Source organism: Oreochromis niloticus, linkage group LG14 (assembly GCF_001858045.2).
Source record: "Oreochromis niloticus isolate F11D_XX linkage group LG14, O_niloticus_UMD_NMBU, whole genome shotgun sequence".
NCBI classification, from domain to species: domain Eukaryota; kingdom Metazoa; phylum Chordata; class Actinopteri; order Cichliformes; family Cichlidae; genus Oreochromis; species Oreochromis niloticus.
The window spans coordinates 40,463,921-40,486,299 of NC_031979.2; the positions used below are offsets into that span (position 1 = coordinate 40,463,921).

Genomic DNA, 22,379 nt, shown 5'->3' on the forward strand with positions numbered 1-22,379 from the left:
GGTGTGCATCTGAGAGTTATACCAGGGAGTCAAGCACTATGAATGAGATAATCATCTCTGTAGGAGCAGAGTTTCTTTAAATGCTCTCTGTTGTGTTGAAGATAAGAGCAGAGGAATCACTTCCTCAATCTTAGTTACAGCTGATCACAGCCTGCACACAAAACCTGCTCACAACAGAGCCGACAGCTCTACAGCCCCCTGCTGAATCCCACCTTAACCCCCGATTACGTTCATTTCTCTGGCAAACTCGCTGAGATAGAGTGTAAGCAACAGCAAATGGAGCTAGCTTTTTCATTCACTCCGTTTTCCCTGATTGTGTTTCTTTGTATTTGTGTGTGTATTAGTATTATAATCATGTTACTGTGGCAGGTGAAGCTTCATTTAGCACTGCACAAAATCAGGCAGAGCTGCAGTCTGACTTTTACAAACACTTGGAATAGAAATGTGGCTCATTCTGATTCGCTGTCATTTCCCAGTCTGTAGTTCACAGGAAATTTTCTGTTTTTTGTTTTTCATTATATTTATGGCAAACACTTAAAATGTCTCAAAAAGATTTATTACAGAAAGACTAGATTGTTTCGGTTAATTGATTACTTCCATCCCTGAGTAATGCTGAACTGTAACAACCACAGAAAAGACAATAAAAAAGAAAATATGAAAAGTTTTAGAGGCTCTTAGACTGTTAGCTATGTACATTAAATATTAATATCAGTCACTTATATTTATAACATTTCAAGCAGCTAAAACAGCTCGTTTACAGTACGTGTGAGATAAAAAAAGATTGTCTTTCATACAAAGCTACTCTCGTGGGGCCCAAGAACACACACGGAGCTGCAGATAGAGCCACCTCTGAATTAATTAAAGGAAACTAAATCACATGTGATATCATATAAAAACTGGATAATATGCTGCGTACCCTACCCTGTTACACATCGGAATAAAAACACATCATTCCAAGCACAAACCTTGGAAAGTGACCTGCTGTAAAACAAAGCTATGTTTTGAGTGCTGCAGATTGGATGTTAAATATATTATGAGACTATTTCATCCGTCCATCTGCACGGAGAAGGACTCACTAACCTCACGAGCTGACATAAGTAGCCTGAATGTCCGTCGCTGCTATTTTTACAAAGAAATATGAATATTTACAGTTTCTAAATTCGAGTGACAGATGAAAGAGGAAGCACAGGAAGGGCATCCCAACCAAAATGTGCGGCGCTTTCCTGTGAAGTCATCTTTTTAAAGTATTTTTTGGAATAGCTAGGCGGATTTATTTATGTTAAAGTTTCATTAATAACCCGCCTACTGATGAATTCAATGAAGCGAGTGCTGAGCTGATGCGAATGCTTGTGCTGTTGCAGATCAGGACTGATTGATTATCAGCCAAGCAGCTGACTGACTGTAAGACGACGGTCTCTCCTCACAGAGACAAACACACTAGTCCTGCCGCTTCGATGGAGCCGAAGCACATCCTCACTCGCTCCCTCCTGCCTCGTAAAGCTGAAGGGAGTGATGCGTCCACTCGATTTCCTTGAGAAAGATGAGGAGATGAAGCATCTCTTCTCTGTCTCATACAGGTGGAGGTGGCAGCCCTCCCTCTCACAGCCTCATGCAGACTTTGCACTTTGCAATGCTCCTCCTCTGCTCTTGGTCATTGGTCAGCATCGCCGGGTCGGTCAGGGTGGTCAGCCAGAAACTGTACATGTTGGCGAAGAAGTGGCAGGTTCCACGAGGCCCCTGACACTCCACGAATGGCTGGGCCTTGTATGCTTTCAGACAGCTACCTGATGATGTCAGAGGCTGGCCGCCACCTTCATCACCTGCACCGGTATGCTATTGGACACACGGGAAATTTCATCATCACCTGGACAGAGCTTAGTCTAGTCTAAAGAGTTTAGTCTAAATTTCAGTGAAGTTTAAGAGTTTAACTCTGGTTTACATAAGTAAAGTTCAGTTTAATGTAGCTTAGACTTAGGTTTTAGTCTACACAGTAGCACCAGTAGCACCAGTAACACCAGTAACAGCAGTAGCAACGTAGTTTAATAATCTGGCACCACTGCAGTACTCACCATGACGAAGGAGTATCCGTCCCACAGTTCTGTCCAGTTTTCGGGACACTCCACAGACTGACTGGACTGGCTGTGTACTGCGATGGGTAGGGATGGGGCTTCACACACCACGCAGCGGCTGATGTACTTTTTGATGTTGACTCCACTCACGTGTTCACGTGGGACAGGCTCCATCGTCGTTAGCCAATAGGATTTATCATTACGACTGGCGTAAGAGCAAGTATGCTTGTTACATGGAGCGAAGGGCAAGGTGGAAAAGACACGCATGCACGACCCCGGCTGACCTGGAAATACATGCAATACATTTCAATTATTCCCAAACGCATCCAGCAGAGAAACAAATAGTGAGCATCCAGCTATCAGGTAATCAAGAGGAGATTCTGGCTGATCGCTGAACCTCAGATTCTGGAGAACTGATATAGATCAGAGGGGTTCTTTGAGCCATCCCACATTGGTGTCGTGGACTTGGCTTTCACAAAGAGATTATGAAGAATAGGAACCTCAGAGAACCTCAGAGAAAGGAAACCCAGGGCAGATCCAGTATACCTCTGAGACCACAGACATCTTTGGGAGATGGTGGTTGTTCTGAACAAGGAGACCTCTGACTGTTGTCGACATTTGACCTTCACAAAACTTTTAGCCATTTGTTGGCAGGTATATCTGTCTATCACAGCGTAGATAAGTGGAATTACCGTAATTCTTAGCTAACGATATCTATAACATGAGTTAGCATGGGATTTGTTTAGCATGTGGTTAAAGTGTGCTCTAACCTGGTGGATGATATAGATGTTAGGCAGGTAAAGCTATAGCTTTGTAATTCTATATATTCCATTAGACCTCGAAACACATGATCTTCCAGAACTAGCTAAAGAACAAAACTTAGAGGAGAAAGCTCTTGACTATCTTTCTGCCTGACGTCTGACAGGAGATGTTGATGTCCCAACATGTGAGAACAAAACATCCACTTAAACTCTATTTTTGGAAGTTGTTTCACACTTATTTTTAAATCTTAATAAACCAATGTGATCTTACGAACAAATTAATTTCAAACTAATGCAACATATTTGGTTCAAATGGCCTCGATAAAGTTAAGCTGGTGTTCATTCCTTCATCCTGGTCTAATGAGATGTTTGAGGGTTTGTGACCTGGTGGAGGAGAAACTGTTTACTGGGCCAAAGGTGAGTCACAAGAAAGTAACTTCTAGGTAAGTCCTGCACTGAGCCGTTTTGGAATAAGAGTTTGTTTGGGGATTTATAAATATGTACTTACCCAAGTCCTGGGTGTGTGCCCGCTCCTGGCCTTCCAGATACAGCAGACTGAATCCTTCCCACAGGGTGTTCATGTTGCCTGGACACCTGGGAGTGTTTGCACTTTGACTGTGCACCACCAACAAGCCCAAGTTCAATTCTTTGGTTGGTCCGTGAGAACCCTTTTCACCTTCTGGACCACGGTTACCTACAACCCAAAGACCATAACAGTAAGTGATGTTACAAACTCCCACATTTTGGCTTTTGCTTAGTTGAGGCGATCTAGAAGCTACAATAGCTCTGTGGTGCTGTTGCTTGTTAAAAGGCAGTCAAACCAGATTTTAGCCTTGTTGGTTATGACAGTCCCAGTTCAGGTAGGTTCTCAGTCATCCAGGTGATGGCAGTTTAAGGAGCTTGGAAAGAAAGCAACTGGCCTTCTTTAACACAGCCCAGGTTCCTGAAACCTTGCGGTTCCTGGTTCTAGACCAGCAAAGGTTCCTTAAACTGCTTCAGTGGAGATATGGTAAAAGTCAGACAGGGAGAGGTCTCACCTTTCTGTCCCACTACTCCACTCTCTCCTGGCAGGCCTGGCTCTCCTTTGTCTCCTTTTAGACCAGGGGGTCCATCACAGCCTTTACATCCCTGAGGTCCATAATCTCCTTTATCACCTGAAACAGATCATCAAGCATCACAACAGTCAGCTACTCTGACATTAGATCTGATGTTAGGGTAATTTGACATCAGAAGGTTTTATTTTGAAACCTTTCATCCACCCTTCACCTCCAGGAAGCTACTCTTTAAAATGATTACTTTTTGGGATGACTACGGAATCTGATACGATTATGCGAGTTCTGGCTTCTCCTACTGCCCTTTCTCACCTTTAGGACCACATGGGCCTTGTTCTCCATTCAGGCCAGGATGTCCAAATTGACCAGTTGAGCCAGTTTCTCCAGGAGGACCCTTTGGAGGTGATATGAGTGCAGGATCTAAGGTGTCACCCTTTTCCCCTTTTGGTCCATGAACTCCAGGAGGTCCAGGAAGTCCTGGAGATCCACAGTGACCAGGAACACCCTTACAACCTCGAGGGCCAGGTATTCCCAACAAACCAGTATCGCCTCTCATACCTAAACACAAATTCACAGAGTCGTCTTATCTAAGTGAGCATGACATCAAAAATACACAACAGCTCTGTAGTACCCAGTGTGTTTCCATCCAAAAGTTTCCATCTGTTGACATTCACAGTTTTTTCAGCCCTCAGAATTACCATAAAGATCCTTTATCTTCATGTGGGGAGCACAAAAAATTGAGCTATGCATTAATCTCTGTGTAATGATACCTCTTTACTCAGAGCTACACGTGGATGTTTAAGCCACTGTTTTCTGTTTGGTCTTAATAATAATAATAATAATAATGGATTGGATTTATGTAGCGCTTTACAATGCCATTATTCATTCACGCTCACATTCATACACGGGTGGAGGCAGCTACGGTTGTAGCCACAGCTGCCCTGGGGCAGACTGACAGAAGCGAGGCTGCCATATCGCGCCATCGGCCCCTCTGGCCAACACCAGTAGGCGGTAGGGTAAAGTGTCTTGCCCAACGACACAACGACCAGGACAGAAAGGCCGGGGATCGAACCGGCGACCTTCTGGTTACAGGTGCGCTTCCCAACCCCCTGAGCCACGGTCTTTTAAGTTATTTCGTAATATGATGGTGTGTTTTGGATTTCAGTTTAAACTTGTACCTTGACCGTGGGCCATGATTTTTTAGGAATGTCATCACTTCTGGTAAGAAATCTATTTTAAAATTATTTTGTTTTATTTTAGGTATTTATTTATTTATTTTAGTTTAAAGGAACATTACCTTAAAATTATGTTTGTCTCAAACACAGGAACACATTAACTATTCTAAATAACAACAGTCGTGTTGTAAAGTTGATTAAAATAACGGTAAAATTATAACTGCCCTCTTTGTCATGGTACTGGGTCCTTTGGCCCAGCTTTTGAGGTTATGGTTTCTTTGAGTTATAATGTGTTAGTTGTCTATTATTTAGTATCAAGTTTATCTTTGTATTTGCTGCTATGTTTAGTTAGATTTGATTCCATGTTGACTGGTCGAGGTGTCTCGTCTCCCCTTCCTGTTTACGTTTCCCTCCCTGTGGTTGGTTCCATGTCTCCCGTGTCTGTCATGTGTATGTTTGCATGTTTCTCCAGCCCGTCATGTCTCACTCAATCTGTCTAGCTCGTGTTGTCACAGTCTACATCTCATTATGTTTCCTGTTTTATTTTGACAGTCCTGTGTTCCATGTTCAGTGTGTTTAGTTTTGCTTCCCCTGTGGCGTCCTGTTCCTTTGTGTCAGCTGTGTTTCCCATGCGTTTCCACTTCCCTTGTTACCCATCTGTGTATTTAAGTCTTCTGTCTCCCTCTGTTCACTGTCGAGTCGTCTGTTTCACGTTCATGGTTCGTGTCGTCGGGATTTTCAGGTTTCATGTTTTAGTTTCTCCCAGTTTAGGTTTTGTTAGTTCTCGTTCTGTTGAGGCAGTTTCATTGACCACAATGAAGGCCCTCTTTTTGTTAGATTCAGTTTTGCCTCCTGTGCGTTCTGCTTTTGGGTTCACATCCCACCGGCTCCCCGGCCGTAACATTCTTGGCCACACACAATGAAGTTAGAAAGCTACATTTAGAGTTTTTCTTGGTTCTTTGTTCTAGTTTTTAAGTGTTTTTAAGTTTGAATGAAGTCTGAATGTATCATTTCAGCAGAAATGCACCACTCAGAATTTTGTTGTTGAAGGACTCTGAGAAAAGATGACTTACGGCTCCACACCAAAGAGTAGAAATGCTATAATCTCCACAAACAGTTATCAGGTGTCCCTTTGTAATCCAACCATCATCGGTCATCTAATGAAGATCACTTTTAGTTGTTTTTTTCAAACAGTAATGGGGTTGATCAAGATTTTCACTTAATAGTATACCAGCTAATGTATTCCCACACTGCACGTTCTTGTAACCCACAACTGAGATCTGTCAGGTTGCGAAGTGAATTGTGACCAGCAGAATAAGTGTCAGTGTCATTTTGAGTTGTATGGACTCTAACCTTTTTGTCCTGGGTATCCGGTGCAACCTTGTGTTCCTATATGTCCTGGGCATCCTCTTGGTCCCTTTGGCCCTTGGCATCCCACGTTACCATTGTCCCCAATATCCCCACGAATTGGGGGGTTTTGACCAGGATCCCCTATCTCACCAAGATTCCCTGAAACATCAGTCCCGTGTCAGAGGTCATCCAGCATGATCTGTCACTTAAATTTAAATAAAACTGAATCTTAACCAGGGCCAAGAAGCATTTTAGCCACTGAATGAGTATAATTTCACAAACTAGATGTTACCTTTCAAATCCCTTACATGCATTTAGGCTGTATAATTCTTCTGTTACAAAATGCCAAAAACATGAAAATTGCTGGATAATCATGAACCTTACTATGACCTATTAAGAAATGTTTAGGTTATGGTGACCTGGCTGATTTAAAAAAGTTAGTCTCAAGTCTGACCTGGCTCTCCATCTGGGCCTGGACAGCCAGGATCTCCACAGGGCCCTTTGATAGGAGTTTTGCAGTCTGGTCCAGGTTTACCTGGAGGTCCACATTTACCTGGAGGCCCTACAATAGCACAGAGAGGCGTATAACTGACCGAGAATAAAGGATAAGGTCGGATTTTTAGATTTACATATTCAGCAATTCAGCAGGAGATCATCATATTGGTACAGACCTTTGGGTCCGAAGGGGCCTTTGTATCCTGGTGGTCCAGGTTGAGATGTACCGCAAAGACCTTGATGTCCTGGAGGGCCTTTATCTCCTGGTGGACCCAAGGAACCTTTGACACCTGGAAAGCCCCGACCTGACAATACAGACCAAATGAAAATGTGTTATAGAATTTATAGAAGGTCATTTTAAAATCTATGAGGAGAATTAATGTCTCATAATCATTATAAGTTAACAATAACAAGACAACAGAATATAGCTGTACCTTTCTGAACTAAACCCACTCAGAATTTTGAACCCCAACTCTGCCACAATAAGTTTATTTTATTACACAACTTTATAGATTTAATCTAATAATATACCAGACGACATTACAACAACGCACACATGCAGAACTTTTCTTAGTGTTCTTAGAAATGTGAAGCCAGAGGCTCCAGTGGCCACAATTGATCGTATTCCAGGGGGCAGAGCAGGAAACACTGAAGGAAACTTGAAACTGTTGGCTAAGAATAAACATAGATTTGGTGAAATTATAATTCACATTGACAGCAGCGACACCCGGTTACGCCAATCGGAGGTCACTAAAATCAATATTGAATCGGTGTGTAACTTTGCCAAAACAATGTGGGACTCTGTAGTTTTCTCTGGTCCCCTCCCCAATCAGACCAGGAGTGACATGTTTAGCCGCATGTTCTCCTTAAATTGCTGGCTGTCTGAGTGGTGTCCCAGAAACGATGTGGGCTTCATAGATAATTGGCAAACCTTCTGGAGGAAACCTGGTCTTGTTAGGAGAGACGGCATCCATCCCACTTTGGATGGAGCAGCTCTCATTTCTAGAAATATGGACCAATTTATTAAACCCCCCAAAATATGACTATCCAGAGTTGGGACCAGGAAGCAGAGTTGCAGTCTTACACGCCTCTCTGCAGCTTCTCTCCTCCTGCTACCCCCCCAAAAACCCATCTCCATAGAGACTGTGTCAGCTCCCAAACAGACAAAAAACAAACCAAAAACCAGCAATAAACAACTTAAACATAAAAAAATCACAAAGAAAGAACAATACAGTATCCACATCTGAACCAAAGAGTAAAACAGTGAAATGTGGATTATTAAATATTAGGTCTCTCTCTTCTAAATCCTTATCAGAAAACTATTTAATAATTGATCAAGATATTGATTTATTATAGCTACTAGAGACCTGGTTACTACGGGAGGAAAAGGTTACTTTAAATGAGAATAATGATAAATGGCCTGTATTTGTAAAGTGCTTTACTAGTCCTGCCTAGGGACCCCAAAGCGCTTTACACATCCAGTCATCCACCCATTCACACACAGGTGGAGGCAAGCTACAGTTGTAGCCACAGCTGCCCTGGGGCAGGCTGACAGAAGTGAGGCTGCCATATCGCACCATCGGCCCTTCTGGCCATCACCAGTAGGCAACGGGTGAAGTGCCTTGCCCAAGGACAAAACGACCGAGACTGTCCGAGCCGGGGCTCGAACCGGCAACCTTCCAATTACAAGGCGAACGCCCAACTCTTGAGCCACGATCGCCCTTGATAAAAAAAAAAAAAGTTCTTGTATGAATGGGTGAAGTTGTATTAAAGAACTATATAAGAACCAGTCCATTTACCATGCACCTTTACTGAGACTTGGTATAGAACATGAGAAAAGTACACATTAGTCCCACTTCCTACCTGATGTCATTGGACTGAACTGAACAGTGGCTCGAGTGATACTGATTGTTTTGTGCCCGGCTGCAGTATTGTGCAAAAATCTCATGACAAGGAGCCAGATTTTCTTGAAATTTTCAAATGGTGTGTGTGCGCGCGTGTGTGTGCATGTGTGTGTGTGTGTACCTCTGGTCCCAATGGCCCCCTTCTCTCCTTTCAGTCCGTCCAGTCCATGAAGTCCCAGCGGTCCAGGAGGGCCTGGCACAACAAAACCAACCCATCTCACACACTGTTTCTGCAGATCTGAGGGACCCACAATGTCTATGTATTTCTTTCTCTTTTTTTATTATAGTGAGTACAATTTGTGCAAAACTTTCTAAATTGCTGAATCTAAATTCATCACTCTTGCATTTTTTTTAAAATACCTGTAGCACATTTATAAATAAAAACATTCTTTCTTTTCTGTTATAAAAAGCCCGCCCTAACAAGCCATCCAGTCATGTTTCCTACAGAGCCTCATAAAACTACACTGATACTTGTTTTTTCTGCTGCAGAGAAACAGCTCGTTGGAGTTTCTATAGTGAAGAGCTGAAGGCGGCTGGAGTTTGGTGACCTCATGCTCTACATACCTGAGGTTTTAAATGTTCTGTATTCTGACTTTAAAATTTCTACTAGGATGGGTTGGGTCAAAAGTTTGAGAACCCACCAATTTTTCAGTTTTGTATTGAAAATTATGCAGTTTGATGTCTCATTGCACTCTGAATTGGAGATTATGTATCGGAATTTCAGGAGCGGGACCACGCCTCCAAACACGCTCCTTCCGGTTGTCATCTATATAGGTTCCCCCAGTTCTGCAAGCTGATCATTCTCATTTATGTGCCCCACCCTCCCTCCCTCCTTGTTCTCCATTCTTCAGGTTCTTCACTCCTATTTGGTACACGGGGATCTGCCAGGCCTGGGAGCCATCGCCAGTCCCCTTCGAGGCCTTCCCCAAACCGCAGCTCAATTCATGTCAAAGCCATTCACCTTTACCTACTAAAACACTGTCAAACCTAAAATGAGGACGTGGGCCCAGCTAGTGAAATGAAACCATAGCACAAATAAGCAATTGGAATTTAAAAAAATCATGAAATCAATTTATAGACCAAATGTATTCTCAAAGTAGCCCCCTTTGGCAGATATTACAGCTGAACACACCCGTGCTATTCTTTCTACAACAGACATCAAATATTGTCCCATATCTGTGGCTTGCAGGTTGCTTTGCTTTCAGTCTTCTGTCCAGTTCATCCCAAACCAGTTCGATAAAACAGCCCCAGACCATCACACTTCCTCTTCCATGTTGGACAGTTGATGCCACACACTGTGGAACCTTTCACCTACTCGACGGCGTACAAAGATCCTGCGAGATGAACCATCAGTCCATAACACCTTCTTCCAGTCTTCAGTAGTCCAGTGGTGGTGTTTCGTGGCCCAGACAAGCCTCTTTGTCTTATTCTGACGTCTGGCTTTCTTGCTGCAACTCGTCCTGCCAAACCTGCAGCTCGCAGTCTTCTCTTCACAGTTGAAACTGAAACTTTCTTACTACGACCACTATTAAGCTGCTTGAAGCTGTTGTCCTGTGAGCCGCCGATCACACAAGCTATTAACTCTCAGAAAGTTGTCCTCTGGTTCAGTCATGTCTTTGGGTCTGCAGACCTCTTCCTGTCACAGTTTGTTTCTGAGCCTTTGGATGCTGAAGGAAACTGTACTCACTGACACCTTGACTTTCTTTGCAGTTTCTCTGTAGGACAGACCTACATTTATAATTGTGATGATGGTCTGTCTCTCTTCCATTGTTAATTTCCTTTTTCTCACCGTTTTTGTAGCATCAAACTACTTTCTGCAGGACAGTACTGTTCAACTGATGCTGACGAGTGTATGGTACCACAGTGTGTTCCAACACTGCTTTTATGCAGACAGAGGGGGCTGTACCTGTAGTTAGCTTTGGGTAACCTTAGCTTTTTTAACCTCTGGCAGTTCACCATCTTTACCTTTGTACCATTTCAAGCTATTCACTGGACTTGATCGACTTGACTTGTAATAAATAACTGGAAACGGGTTGTTCTAAAACTTTTAACTGGTAGTGTGTATATATATTTATATATATATTTATTTACCTATCTGACATAGCCAAATGGAAATCTTACAGAACAAGTTTAATGCTAAAGCTGAAGAAAGACTTGATTTAAAGCTGAAACTTGATCTGAACAGTCTCTAGCTTCCACGTGACTAATATCTAACTCTAAAGCACTGAGTCAGCAACCTGATGGATGTTAAAAAAACTAAAGGCTCCAGATTAACCGTCCTTTAACCCTCGTTACTTGAAATTGTAAAGTAACCGACTTTAAAGTAGGTTCTAACCTTTAAGTCCTCGGCAGCCTTCGTGTCCTGGAGGACCATCACCCCCACATTTACCTTGAATACCTGGAGTACCTGGTTGACCCCTGGGACCTGGGGGCCCAATCACACCTGACAGAGAAAACATTTTTAATAAGGTCGGGTAATGGATAACCAATGAGTTATACAGTCTTTACCACTGAAAATACATTTATGTACCTCTAGGACCGATGCTTCCACAGTGTCCCTTCTCTCCTCTGCATCCTTTCTCTCCTGGAGCCCCAGTAAAACCCAACCCTCCCAGATCTCCAGGAGATCCAGGAGGTCCTGAGAGGAAGAGAAATAGGAATTAACACCTAATTCATTCTCCTGTTTTTTCTTTACTCTGGTTACTTTTAACTCAAACATCAAACTTCACGCTGCACAGCCAGAACAGATCATCACCTAGGTGTCCCTTGTCTCCACGAGGCCCCCTTTCTCCATTTGGACCAGGGCAACCAATAGACTCCCCTTTATTACCTGAAACACAAACACACTCTTCACTACAGCCTGCACAACAAAGGAACACATGAAAAACATTATCCTGACTGGGTGTACCTTTGGGACCTTTACATCCTGGGGAACCGGGCTCACCAGGTTTCCCTGTGCATCCTTTGTCACCCTGCAATCGCAAAATTAACAGATCAATATTTCCTACTACTCTTTCTGAACATTTTTCGAGCAAATCAAAGTCTTAAAAAAAAACTGACAATCTTACTGTGCACCACTTCAAGGACCACTTCAAGGTAAAGAGTGCTCTTTTTGCTAATTTCCCAAGTATTTATTGTAAACTAAATGGCCTTTTCAGTCATTTGCTACCCCAAACAATAGAGTTTAACTATAAAGTTATTTGCTGGAATGTTAACTGTAATGTAAGCACTGTACTGGACCACTGGAGGAGAACCGAGGCCTGAGGTAAAGCTTTTGATTTACCAGATTTATCTTCACCTGTGATCGCGAGCAGCTCAGAAACATAAATAAAACTGGATAATTTAAGTTTCCTCCTGGCTGGGCTACACAAGTTTGAATGCCTTGAATATCCTGAGATGCAGCTGAAAGCATCCAATCATTCTGATTTTTTCCTAGAGAAGAAAAAGTCAGTTGCTATAGCTGACTTTTTATCCATGTTATTATTGTCTTAAGGGGACCCTGGTTGGCCCAAATGGCAGCATGGCTTGAACCCTAAATCATCAATGTATACGAGAAACATCTGGATATCTGGTTCTTTAATAAAAAGGTGAAGGTACAAACTAGAGATGGCACGATACCACTTTTTTATGTCCGATACCGATATCATAAATTTGGATATCTGCTGATACCGATATGAATCCGATATAGTGTGTTTTTTAATCAATAAAACTGTTTTTTTAATATCTTGCTGCATTTTGTATAAGTTCATACTCAAGTTTAAATAAACAACAACACTAAAGCTATTCTGTTATACCTGTATGTAAAAAATACACTGCACCCAAAATATTTCATAGTTCAGCAACACTGATCAATCTAATAAACTTAAACCTGCTCCATCCTCCCTATTCTGGTATTTTAAAGAGTACTTAGCAGAAATATTAAGCAACCTAACTAATAGGGTTGCAAACCCCCCCCCCCCCCCCCCCCCCCAAAAAAAGGAACCACCCCCACCCTCCACCTCATGAAGCTTAATTGACGTAATCAACTTTAATTTGATGCAGGGTGAAAAAAAATGCACAGAAATAAATTATTTTTCAAAAATAATTAAATAGATTCAACATCTTTCTTCAACAGAATTGCAGACTGCACAGATGGTACCTTCCCAAAGGAAAAAGTACTATAGCTTACTAGGGTATATTAGACTTAACAGTTACTATATACAGTAATGGACTTCTATACATTTTACATTAGATTAAAACTTTGGGTGTAAGATTCAGATAATTATTTATTAAAAGCGAGACATTTTAAATGAGAATAAGAAAGAAAAGTATGTCTCTGTGCCCCCTTTTCCCTGTTCATGCCCTATCGGCCCCCCTGGCTACACTTTGCTAGATCCGCCCCTGCACAGTTACCAGCCGTCAGCTACGTAGAAAAGGATCCTGGTGTAGAAAGTAATATTAAATACATTCTAACAACAGCTTATCAAGCTTAAACGTTCTGCTGTTGTTCAGCCGCTGGTTTCCTCTTTCTGGTGCAAAGTGGGCCAAAAACAAAGAAGAGAGACGGACTCGCGACAGAAAAGCCGATCAGCTGATCATTGATCAGTTTCACGATTGAAGTAGCGGCAGCAGAGGGAGAGAGAGAGAGAGAGGCAGTCGCTCCATATATCGGTTGTTAAGCTTAACGTGGGAACGCTTTACAAACATTCAGAGATGAACTTACACACTTGCTTTACTTCTCTCTGGGATAACTTCCTCGGAGATGAAATGCTGGTTTGGTAGCGAGGCTACAAATACACACAGCCGCTCAATGACATGATGCACACTGCATCAGAGTTACGCCGTGTCACAAGTTTTTTGAGGTGCTTTTTTGATATTTAATGGATCGGATTACATTTTTTATTTCTCGCTGATATCCGATCCAGTAATTTACGTCAGTATCGGACCGATACCGTTACGTAATATCGGATCGGTCCGACAAACAGCCTAAGGATGTTAACCATGACTCCCGAGGTGCAAGTACAAAGCAAGTCTGATGATCGACTACAAAATGCTTTCACATGCACCACAAATGGCAATCGAGATAAAGGGTATCTTCAGAATCTGCAAATTTCTTCGTGAAACTTAATTTGGGTCAGTCGAGTGACGTCTTTTGCTGCCTTACTGGATCTCCAACGTTTCCGGGAAAGCCACAGTATCCTTCAAACCCCTTCAGTCCTGGGGGTCCCACAGGGCCTTGTTTGCCACAGGGTCCAGGGGGCCCGGGGGGTCCTACAATGCCCGGGGGTCCGTCGCACCCTGGATGCCCTGGCTTGCCTGCTGCTCCCTGCATACCTTTGCTTCCTGTAGTGAAAAAAAATGTTGAAAATCAGAAAGTTCAGTGAGGACAAAATCAGTCTGTCGCACAGAACCTCCAATGCATCGTGGGAAATGAAGATTCCACGATCTTTATTGACATAAGTAAAGAATTAAGTTAACACCTTGAATGTTCACTGAAGGCTCCAGCAGTGAGTCAGTCCCATTGACTTCTATGTTAAAATATTCAACTTTACAGCAGACGTTAACATGTTTAACGCCGATGCCCAACGTGTTTTGGTTTCTGTCCATAATTTCCTCCTTCATAACAACTGCACGGAGGGAGAATACTGTCATAACTTATTGTTTAAATTGTATTAAGGCTCAACGGGGCGTGGCCTTTTTGACTGACAGGTGGATGGTGACACAGAGAACTGCAGCTGCTAGCTGTCTGCTAGACCTTAACTAACTGGAGTTCCTTATTAACCAGACCTCTGGACTGAGTTTGTGCTGATGGAGCCTTTTGGGTGATTAATTGTACTAACAGACCATCCAAGAAGTCTGAGCTTCAGTTTTGGTGAGTGGTATCCATGTCTAACTCTAAGCAAGTCTTTAGGGTGATCAGAGTAGAGCCAAAGAAAGACTTTCCACTTTCTGATCAATTAGTGCTTCCAGCGTGGTAACGATACTGCCTCTTGGCAACAAAGTATCATTCTGACCTCGAGGTCCAGTAAATCCAACAGTGGAGGGATGTCCTGGGTTTCCTCTCTTTCCTTTAATGAGGATGTAGTTGGTTGGTCCTGGAGGGCCTGTTGGACCTTGAAAGCCTGCAGGGGACACGTGGGAAATGTTTTAAAAAGGTAAGCTCAAATTAGCTGGATCTTCAACATCCATGTTTCCTCATAAATTACAGGAAGTCTCACTTAATGCATGTTTACAGTAATAGCAGTAATCTTTAGGAACACAGTAGCAGTACTGTGGTAGAATTGTGGCAATTGGTTGTAATGTTACTGTAAAGATTTGTGGTAATGGTACTGTAGTATCATTGTAGTATCACTCTGTATCACTCTACCTTTCTGTCCTTTTGGCCCTTCGATTCCTTGACCACCATCTCGTCCATTGAACCCTCTCTCTCCAGTCCTGCCCAGATCTCCGGGGACCCCCGGCTTTCCAGGGTTCCCAGGCACTCCCTCCCAGCCCCAGGGTCCAGTCAGACCTTAAAGATCATGATATAAATTTTGACATCATGTTTTATTCAATAAGATCAAATGAGCAGGATCTTTATGTTTTTTTTCAAACCTCTGATGAACTAGTATGTATATAAAACAAGTGTCTTAATCAGTCTGTGGTTAGGATATATTTAATTAATGCTGTGGCTGGAACAACTCACCTTTTGGACCACCAGTGCCCTGAAGTCCTGAGCTTCCACTGAGTCCTGGGAGGCCCTGACCACCAGGCTTTCCACGGACACCTGGAAGTCCTGATGCACCCACAGAGCCTTTGGGGCCAATTCCTTCAGAACCAACGTTGCCGATCTCCCCTTTATCCCCAGAAATACCTGAAAGGGATGACACCATAGTCAGAACTTACAGGAACTACAGTCATAAAAAAATATTTTTCAAAGATAAAAAGCAAAATAACCAAAGAAACTGAAGTGAACTAAAACCTAATAACATTAAAAGCTGCCAGTGAATAAAGTGAGCTTGTTTACCTTGGGCTCCAGTAGATCCTCGAAAGCCCGACTGGCCCATTGTACCAGGTTTTCCTGGATCACATCGGTTCGATGTGGGTCCTGGGCAGCCAGTTATACCCGGGGCTCCATCATCTCCTTTCTGACCCTTTGCTCCACGACATCCATGGAGACCACTGATGCCTGTACAAATGCAAGAAATGATTCAAGCATCCTTTCTTCAACTCAGCATCATCCACCAGTTTTAATTTGTGTTTTGCAAACAGCTGAAGAGTTTATACAAATGGCTGGATGCTAACTGAACCCGAACCAAAATGGACTGGTGAGCTAAAATGGTGTTATTTAATAGTGTTATCAAGATTGGTGCTTTTATTCTAAACATGGTATGGATATGTTTAAACACAGTAAAACCACAGGACAGTTTATCTGTCTCTATCTTCTACACAGAAAATTGTGACGCAAAAAATAAAATGCAAAGTAAATGGACCTCCCAGAGCACGATGTCGTGGATCAGTACAATTAGCCTGAAATGTCAATCACCTGGTAGACCATGTTGGCCAGGGTTGCCAGGCACTCCTTTGGGTCCTTGAGGGCCCCGTGTCCCTGGAAAGCCAATAGAGCCTGGGAGCCCAACAGCAGAGTCTCCTGTTGGTCCCCTGAGACCTGCAGAGCCTCGAAGTCCCGGAGAGCCTGGTGCACATAAAGTTAAACATGTTGGAAACACAGCTCATAGTGGTTTGGGTTTATTGGAAGTCCAAACCTTCTGTCATCACAGAAGCATTTCCCCAACTGGTGACACCAACATGTACCAATATTCAGTACTGAAAAGGTTTACCCCCTAAACATCCACCTGGAATTGAGTAATGGGCTTTTTTCAACTAAAGGGAGTGGTATAACTCTTTGAAAGTCTTTATGTCAGAAGAAATCCTACTCGAGGTACTCTAGATGCTTCAGGGGAACAGTGATAACATACCGGGCAGGGAAACTAATTTCAACAGACAAAATTGCTATATTATGGTAACAGAGTAAGGAATTGTAGATTAGGATGCTTATCACAGTAATGACTTAGACCTTACTGGGTGCAACTTAAACCGAGCACTATTTTTAAAAGTTAGAAACTAGATAGAAACACGGTGCCAGTAGGGCTGGGTGTCATCACTGATTTTTACAACTGATTCAATTCTGATTCACAAGTTCTCGATTCAATTCAGTTTTGACTCAAACATAAATATTATTATTATAAAGATTTATCAGTACTTATATCCATATTTTATATCTGTGTATAAACCAAAGCTGACACTGTGAGACTCCATCAAAGGTGTGAGCGTCACAGCAGGTGTCTTTGTGTCAAAGTAACTGAGGATAAAACAGAAAAACATGAAGCAGAGTTTCCTGTCCTGGCTTTTTATAGCAGAAAACCTTAAAAATGTTCTGCAGTCGATCAAAAACTGAAGCAAACCATGAATCAACATGTGAACGTGACCTGATGCTGCTGAGTGAAGCAGAGCAAAGTTACAGAGGTTTGATGGTAAACTGGTCTCTGAGTGCACTGAGAGAGAGAGCTGTGCAGGAAGTAAAGCAGCCAAAGTCAGAGGGAGTTAATGAGCATGTTTATCAAACGTGAAGCGTAGTTTGATCTTCTTTTGCTGCTGGTTCAGTCAGTTTTGGTCAGAGTGACGAAACCTGCAGCTTCAGAATCTGTGAGCGGTCGACTTTCAGCCCCGACGGCGTGTCTGTGGACGATCCACGCTCTGTGGTTACTGTTTTTACCTGCTCTTTAATCGAAATAGTTTTGTGAGCTTTAACCTGAGATTCTATCAAAATACATTTATATTTAAAAATCATTCATGATTTAATGAATTGATATTTATTCACCTTATTCACACTAAAATCGAGAATTTGAATGGGGAAATCGATTTTTTAAACCCACCCCTACCAGTAAGCCTCTAATTTTTGGCCATTGAAGCTGTTTAAATCATTCTGCCAAGTCGTCGTTGCTGCACAGCAGTGAAAACAGAAAGGCTGAAAGAGTTCCTTCTGGTCCGGGCAGATTTCTGAAGGAATTTCTGACATCTCGGTGAATTCATTTGCTTCCCAGAGTTTTCGAAACTAACCTTGTAGAAGGTACGTAGAATTTCATCCTAGAGTTAATTGGGAATTAACTCTAGGATGGAATTTGCCGTGTGGTTCCCAGTGAAAACTAACTATTAAGGCTCAGGATCTCTCCAGAGCCAGGTGAACAAAGTTCAAGTTCACAGTTGGATGTGAAACAAGCTGCTCCAGAATTCATTGGCACCCAAACCCAGACCAGCCAAAGCATCAACCAGATCTGGTTTGTGCTGATGAATTCTGGAACACATGAGAGTCAGACTTACCTGGATCTCCATCATAACTGAAGCCTTCAGGTCCTTCATCTCCATAATCTCCAGTGACACCCTGAGGTCCTACAGGAGGAGGAGGGGAAATAATTAAAGGTACCTCTTCTGCTCATGTAACCTACAGGTGAAGATACAGAAGTGGAAGGTTTGCTTGGGTACCTTGTTTCCCAGGTATTCCAGGAAGTCCATCCTTTCCATTGTCTCCTTTAGGCCCATCTGACCCAATGCCACCAGGAAAACCTGGAGGACCCTGGGAACCTGCGTAGCCTGAAAGGTGAGAGAGGTGAGTAAGAAGTACTGTAGACAGGTAAACATAAAGATGTTACAGATCAAATTTACCTGCACTTCCAAGGTCTCCCTTCTCTCCGGGGCCACCAGGTCTTATGGGTCTAAAGGGTGGAGGGTCACCTGGAGGAAGAGGAGGAGTTGAGTAGTAGTTGAGTAGACACCAGTTAGAAGGTTTTGGCTAACAAAGTTGATGAAAGTGTTCCTATGAACTTTACAAGTACTCAGTGCTGAAGAAAATCTCTAACTCATTTATATTTAATTGTATTTTCAGATCAAGTTTGGTTTTCTCCAAAATATTGGGTTCAGGCCGTCACCGTAAACACCCACAGGTTTCAAGTTGACTCCTTTTTAATTACATTTCTGCCTGTTTGGAAAACCCAAACGGAAAAACGAGAGGGGCAGGACAGGTCGCCAGCCTGACACAGGGCTAACACACTTACAGGCAAAAAGAATAATTCAAAAGCAGAAATGTTTGAAACTTCAATTGAAGTGTAACATTTTCTAGTTTCAAGTGTTTTATTCTAAAACAAATCTCAAACCCTAAATCAGGGGTGTCCAACTGCAGGCCTCGAGGGCCGGTGTCCTGCAGGTTTTAGATCTGACCCTGCATCAGCACATCTAAATCAAATGCTTAGTTCATTACCAGGCCTCTGGAGAACTTCAAGACATGTTGGGGAGGTAATTTGGCCATTTAAATCAGCTTTGTTGGATCAAGGACACATCTTGCCCCACCCCTGCCCTAAATGATGAGTCATAGATGACCAGCGGATGTTAAGTTATCATCCTTTTTGAGAAACATACTCTACTCAAACCCGGGCTTAGACCTTAAAAGGAGTCACCATTGACAGAGCAGATGCTAAGAGGATAGGTGCTATAAATGTTTAGAACAGTCCTATGAAAACATAACCGTATATATGGATTTGGTTGCAAATAAAACTCTGGTTGTCACTTTCTGTGGATTTTACCAAACGTTTTCGTAACAATGATTCTTACCTTTAACCCCCTTTAACCCCGGGGGGCCACAGGATCCAGTAGGTCCTGGATCCCCAGGGAGTCCATGTTTTCCCACAGCTCCATCTGCACCTTGTCCTCGGGGACCTGGAGGTCCTAAATATCCCTTTAACCCTGTAGTTCCTCTGAGGCCCCTTTCTCCAGGGAAACTGGAAAAACTCTCACCCTAAGAACAGACAGATTGAGAGATAAGGTCAAGAGATGGCATGACCGATGGCAGGACAACTGCAAAAAGGGGACATTCTGATTATCTCACTGTTTGTTGTCCACATTTCTCAACGCTCAACTTTTAGTTAAGTTATAAACAGATTCATGGATATAACAGACATGGTGTCAGTGTGTTTTCTGGCATACAGTTGTGCTTGGGATCATTGTCCTGTTGATGCCCCTGTTTGGTCCAAGCTTCAGCTTCAGGATAGATGGCCTCACATTTGACTCTAGACTACGCTGGTATACAGAGGAGCTCATGGTCCACTCACTGCCCAAATCATCATCCCTCCACCACTATGCTGACTGCAATATGACGTGGTTTTCTCCAAACTGTGGACAAACATGTCCACTTTGGTCTCACCTGATAACAGACATTGTTCCATGACGTCTCACGGGTTTGTTCCGATGCAACTTTGCAAATCTAAGCAATGCTGCCACGTTCTTTTTAGAGAGAAGAGGCTTTCTCCTGTAAACTCCTCCAAACAAGCCAAACTTGTTCAGTCTTTTTCCAACAGTGCGTCATGAACTTTAAAATTGAAAACAAGGCCTGTAGAGTCTCAGAATCTGAAACAGAGCTCTTAGGTTTTTGTTGTTTCTTTGAGCATTGAATGGTCCGATCTTGGGGTGAACTTGCTGGAACATCCATCACTGAGAAAATTGTCTTGAATGTTTCCCTCTTGTAAATAATCTTTCTCACTGTAGAATGATAGGTTGGAGCAACAGTTTAGTCTCTAAGATCACTGCTGACGTCTTTCCTCATCTGCTTTCTGTTAACGCACACCTGAATCCTTCGGACTAGCAAACTGCTAGAAAATTCTGCTTTTATAACGATGCTCACAATTGGTAATGATCAGTTAACCGGTTTGATCAGCAGCACCTGGCTGCCATTTACTTCTCTTAATTCCTATGAAAGCAACAAGGATCCACTTAATTTTTCACAGGACTGCATGGACTCATGAAACATGTCTTTAAATTGACCATTGGGGGATTTTGATAAACATTTGTTGAAAAGAAAAAGCGACGGAGACATGATCAGTGAGCTGTAATGTGAACATCATCTCATTACATCTGAAACAGAAATCATTTCATGGACGGACTATCAGCCCCACAGTGACGAATTACTTGCTGAGAAACTCTTTCACATTATTGCTTCTCATATTTCGCTCTTTCCAGTCTTGAACAACACCCTCCAATCCTCATTCCTCCTATCTTCTAACCCGACTGACCTGGAAACCGGGATTTCCAGGGACCCCTGGGGGCCCAGTCTGTCCTCTTCTTCCTGGGAACCCTTGTCTGCCTGCAGGGCCCTGCTGTCCCTTGTTTCCCTTCTCACCTGGAGACAAAGGAGCAGTATTCACAGGAGGTTATGTTGAAGTTACTGTCAATAATGTTCAAGTGTGCCTGGGAGACAGCTGCACAGACTGTGACTCACCTTCAATATCCTCCACCGTTAAATCTCCTTTCTGTCCTTTAAAGCCTTTGAAACCCGGGAATCCGGCCCGACCCTGTAAACAAAGCAGTCAGTCAAACAAACAGAGCAGTGGTGGCTGCTCAGATGACCTCTGACCTTGTTGCTCAGTTGCTTTACCTGCTCACCAGTCTCTCCTGTGTCTCCGGGAACACCGTACTCTCCCCGAGGACCTGTGGGTCCGGGGGATCCTTGGAACCCTGGAAATCCCAAGTCACCCATAGGGCCAGGTGCACCTCTTAGTACAAGAGGAACGCCACAAGAACAGCCACCACAACTACCTAAAACACAGAAATTAGGGTTAGATCGATCTCTAACCCTTATTGAGCACTTCCAGCAAACATTAGCAAAATGATCTGAGTGATTAATAACGTCACTACGACTGGCTGTCGGCGCAACAAGGACTCAAGGCCAAAATAGGATGTCTTTGCTATAGACAGTATAACAGAAGGACACAGCTGAAGGTGGCGACACCTGTTACTGCAAAAGACTTCCAGTTGTATCAAAGTGTATGGGAAAAGTGCCCTCTGCTCCCTCGCTTTGAAGACGTTAGTACACATTTCCTTAATGCATTTACAAACTCATTCTCTAGTTTGAGGCCATTTTGAATAAAACATTAAGTCTGTTTTTATAAATTATGCTCATTCTTAGAATAAGAGAGGAGGGTTATTTAGGAGCATGCTCATTGGTTAATACCTCAGTCACAATTTGTGAGCCACAGTGTGCGGTTTCACAATCAGAGTCACTCAGACACATATCGAAAGATCAAACAGAATATGACGAGTGCTGGCGACCGTGACGTCCTCAGCTGAAGTCTTCACACATCCGTGAGCGACATCTCAAAGCTAAATCCATGTACCGTCTAAGGCTTCACAGCAACAACATGAGTGAGGAAGCAAGTTAAGGTTATACTCTTCATTGGGTAGCTGGAAGTGGTTAGCTGGTAAGTTAGCATTAGCCAGAAGTAACCCAGTTGCATCCAATAAAACTCATCTGGATAAATTACAATGAGAACCTAAAGGAAACAGCTAGCGATGACTTTAGCATGGTGATGATATCTTTGGTTTCTGGCAGTAAAAAGGTCAGACTGCCTTTTTTAAATTACTTCATCAGTTGATGTTTATAAACTGACCACTGCATGATTCACGTAGCACAATGTGGACAGGGGTGTTAGTTTTTAATCTCTTCTTTCCTCATTTAGCAAACCCAAACTGTGCTAATGTGACGTGGCCTGAGTGTGCACATATTTCACAT

At 42.8% G+C, this 22,379-nt stretch overlaps 1 protein-coding gene across 3 annotated transcripts in view; it reads right to left on the minus strand.

The window, feature by feature from the left end:
* Nucleotides 1-355: 355 nt before the first annotated feature.
* col4a4 (collagen, type IV, alpha 4) overlaps nt 356-22,379 on the minus strand; it is a 29,971-nt gene continuing 7,947 nt past the window's right edge. For 2 of the 3 annotated variants that reach the window (XM_019356207.2, XM_025897855.1), the window contains 26 exons: nt 21,246-21,406; nt 21,090-21,162; nt 20,884-20,990; nt 19,430-19,613; nt 18,488-18,556; nt 18,308-18,415; nt 18,146-18,214; nt 16,311-16,460; nt 15,792-15,953; nt 15,471-15,638; nt 15,153-15,296; nt 14,800-14,907; nt 13,950-14,128; nt 11,715-11,778; nt 11,562-11,636; nt 11,337-11,444; nt 11,142-11,249; nt 8,928-8,999; nt 7,079-7,207; nt 6,862-6,969; nt 6,411-6,566; nt 4,195-4,440; nt 3,868-3,984; nt 3,339-3,524; nt 2,070-2,353; nt 356-1,833 (listed from right to left, as the gene is read on the minus strand). In XM_019356207.2, coding sequence (XP_019211752.1) covers nt 1,600-1,833; nt 2,070-2,353; nt 3,339-3,524; nt 3,868-3,984; nt 4,195-4,440; nt 6,411-6,566; nt 6,862-6,969; nt 7,079-7,207; nt 8,928-8,999; nt 11,142-11,249; nt 11,337-11,444; nt 11,562-11,636; nt 11,715-11,778; nt 13,950-14,128; nt 14,800-14,907; nt 15,153-15,296; nt 15,471-15,638; nt 15,792-15,953; nt 16,311-16,460; nt 18,146-18,214; nt 18,308-18,415; nt 18,488-18,556; nt 19,430-19,613; nt 20,884-20,990; nt 21,090-21,162; nt 21,246-21,406 — 3,569 coding nt within the window. In that variant the 3' untranslated portion in view covers nt 356-1,599. Of the gene's footprint in view, nt 1,834-2,069; nt 2,354-3,338; nt 3,525-3,867; nt 3,985-4,194; nt 4,441-6,410; nt 6,613-6,861; nt 6,970-7,078; nt 7,208-8,927; nt 9,000-11,141; nt 11,250-11,336; nt 11,445-11,561; nt 11,637-11,714; nt 11,779-13,949; nt 14,129-14,799; nt 14,908-15,152; nt 15,297-15,470; nt 15,639-15,791; nt 15,954-16,310; nt 16,461-18,145; nt 18,215-18,307; nt 18,416-18,487; nt 18,557-19,429; nt 19,614-20,883; nt 20,991-21,089; nt 21,163-21,245; nt 21,407-22,379 lie in introns of those variants that run through there. The other variant, XM_019356208.2, reaches the window with a different exon arrangement.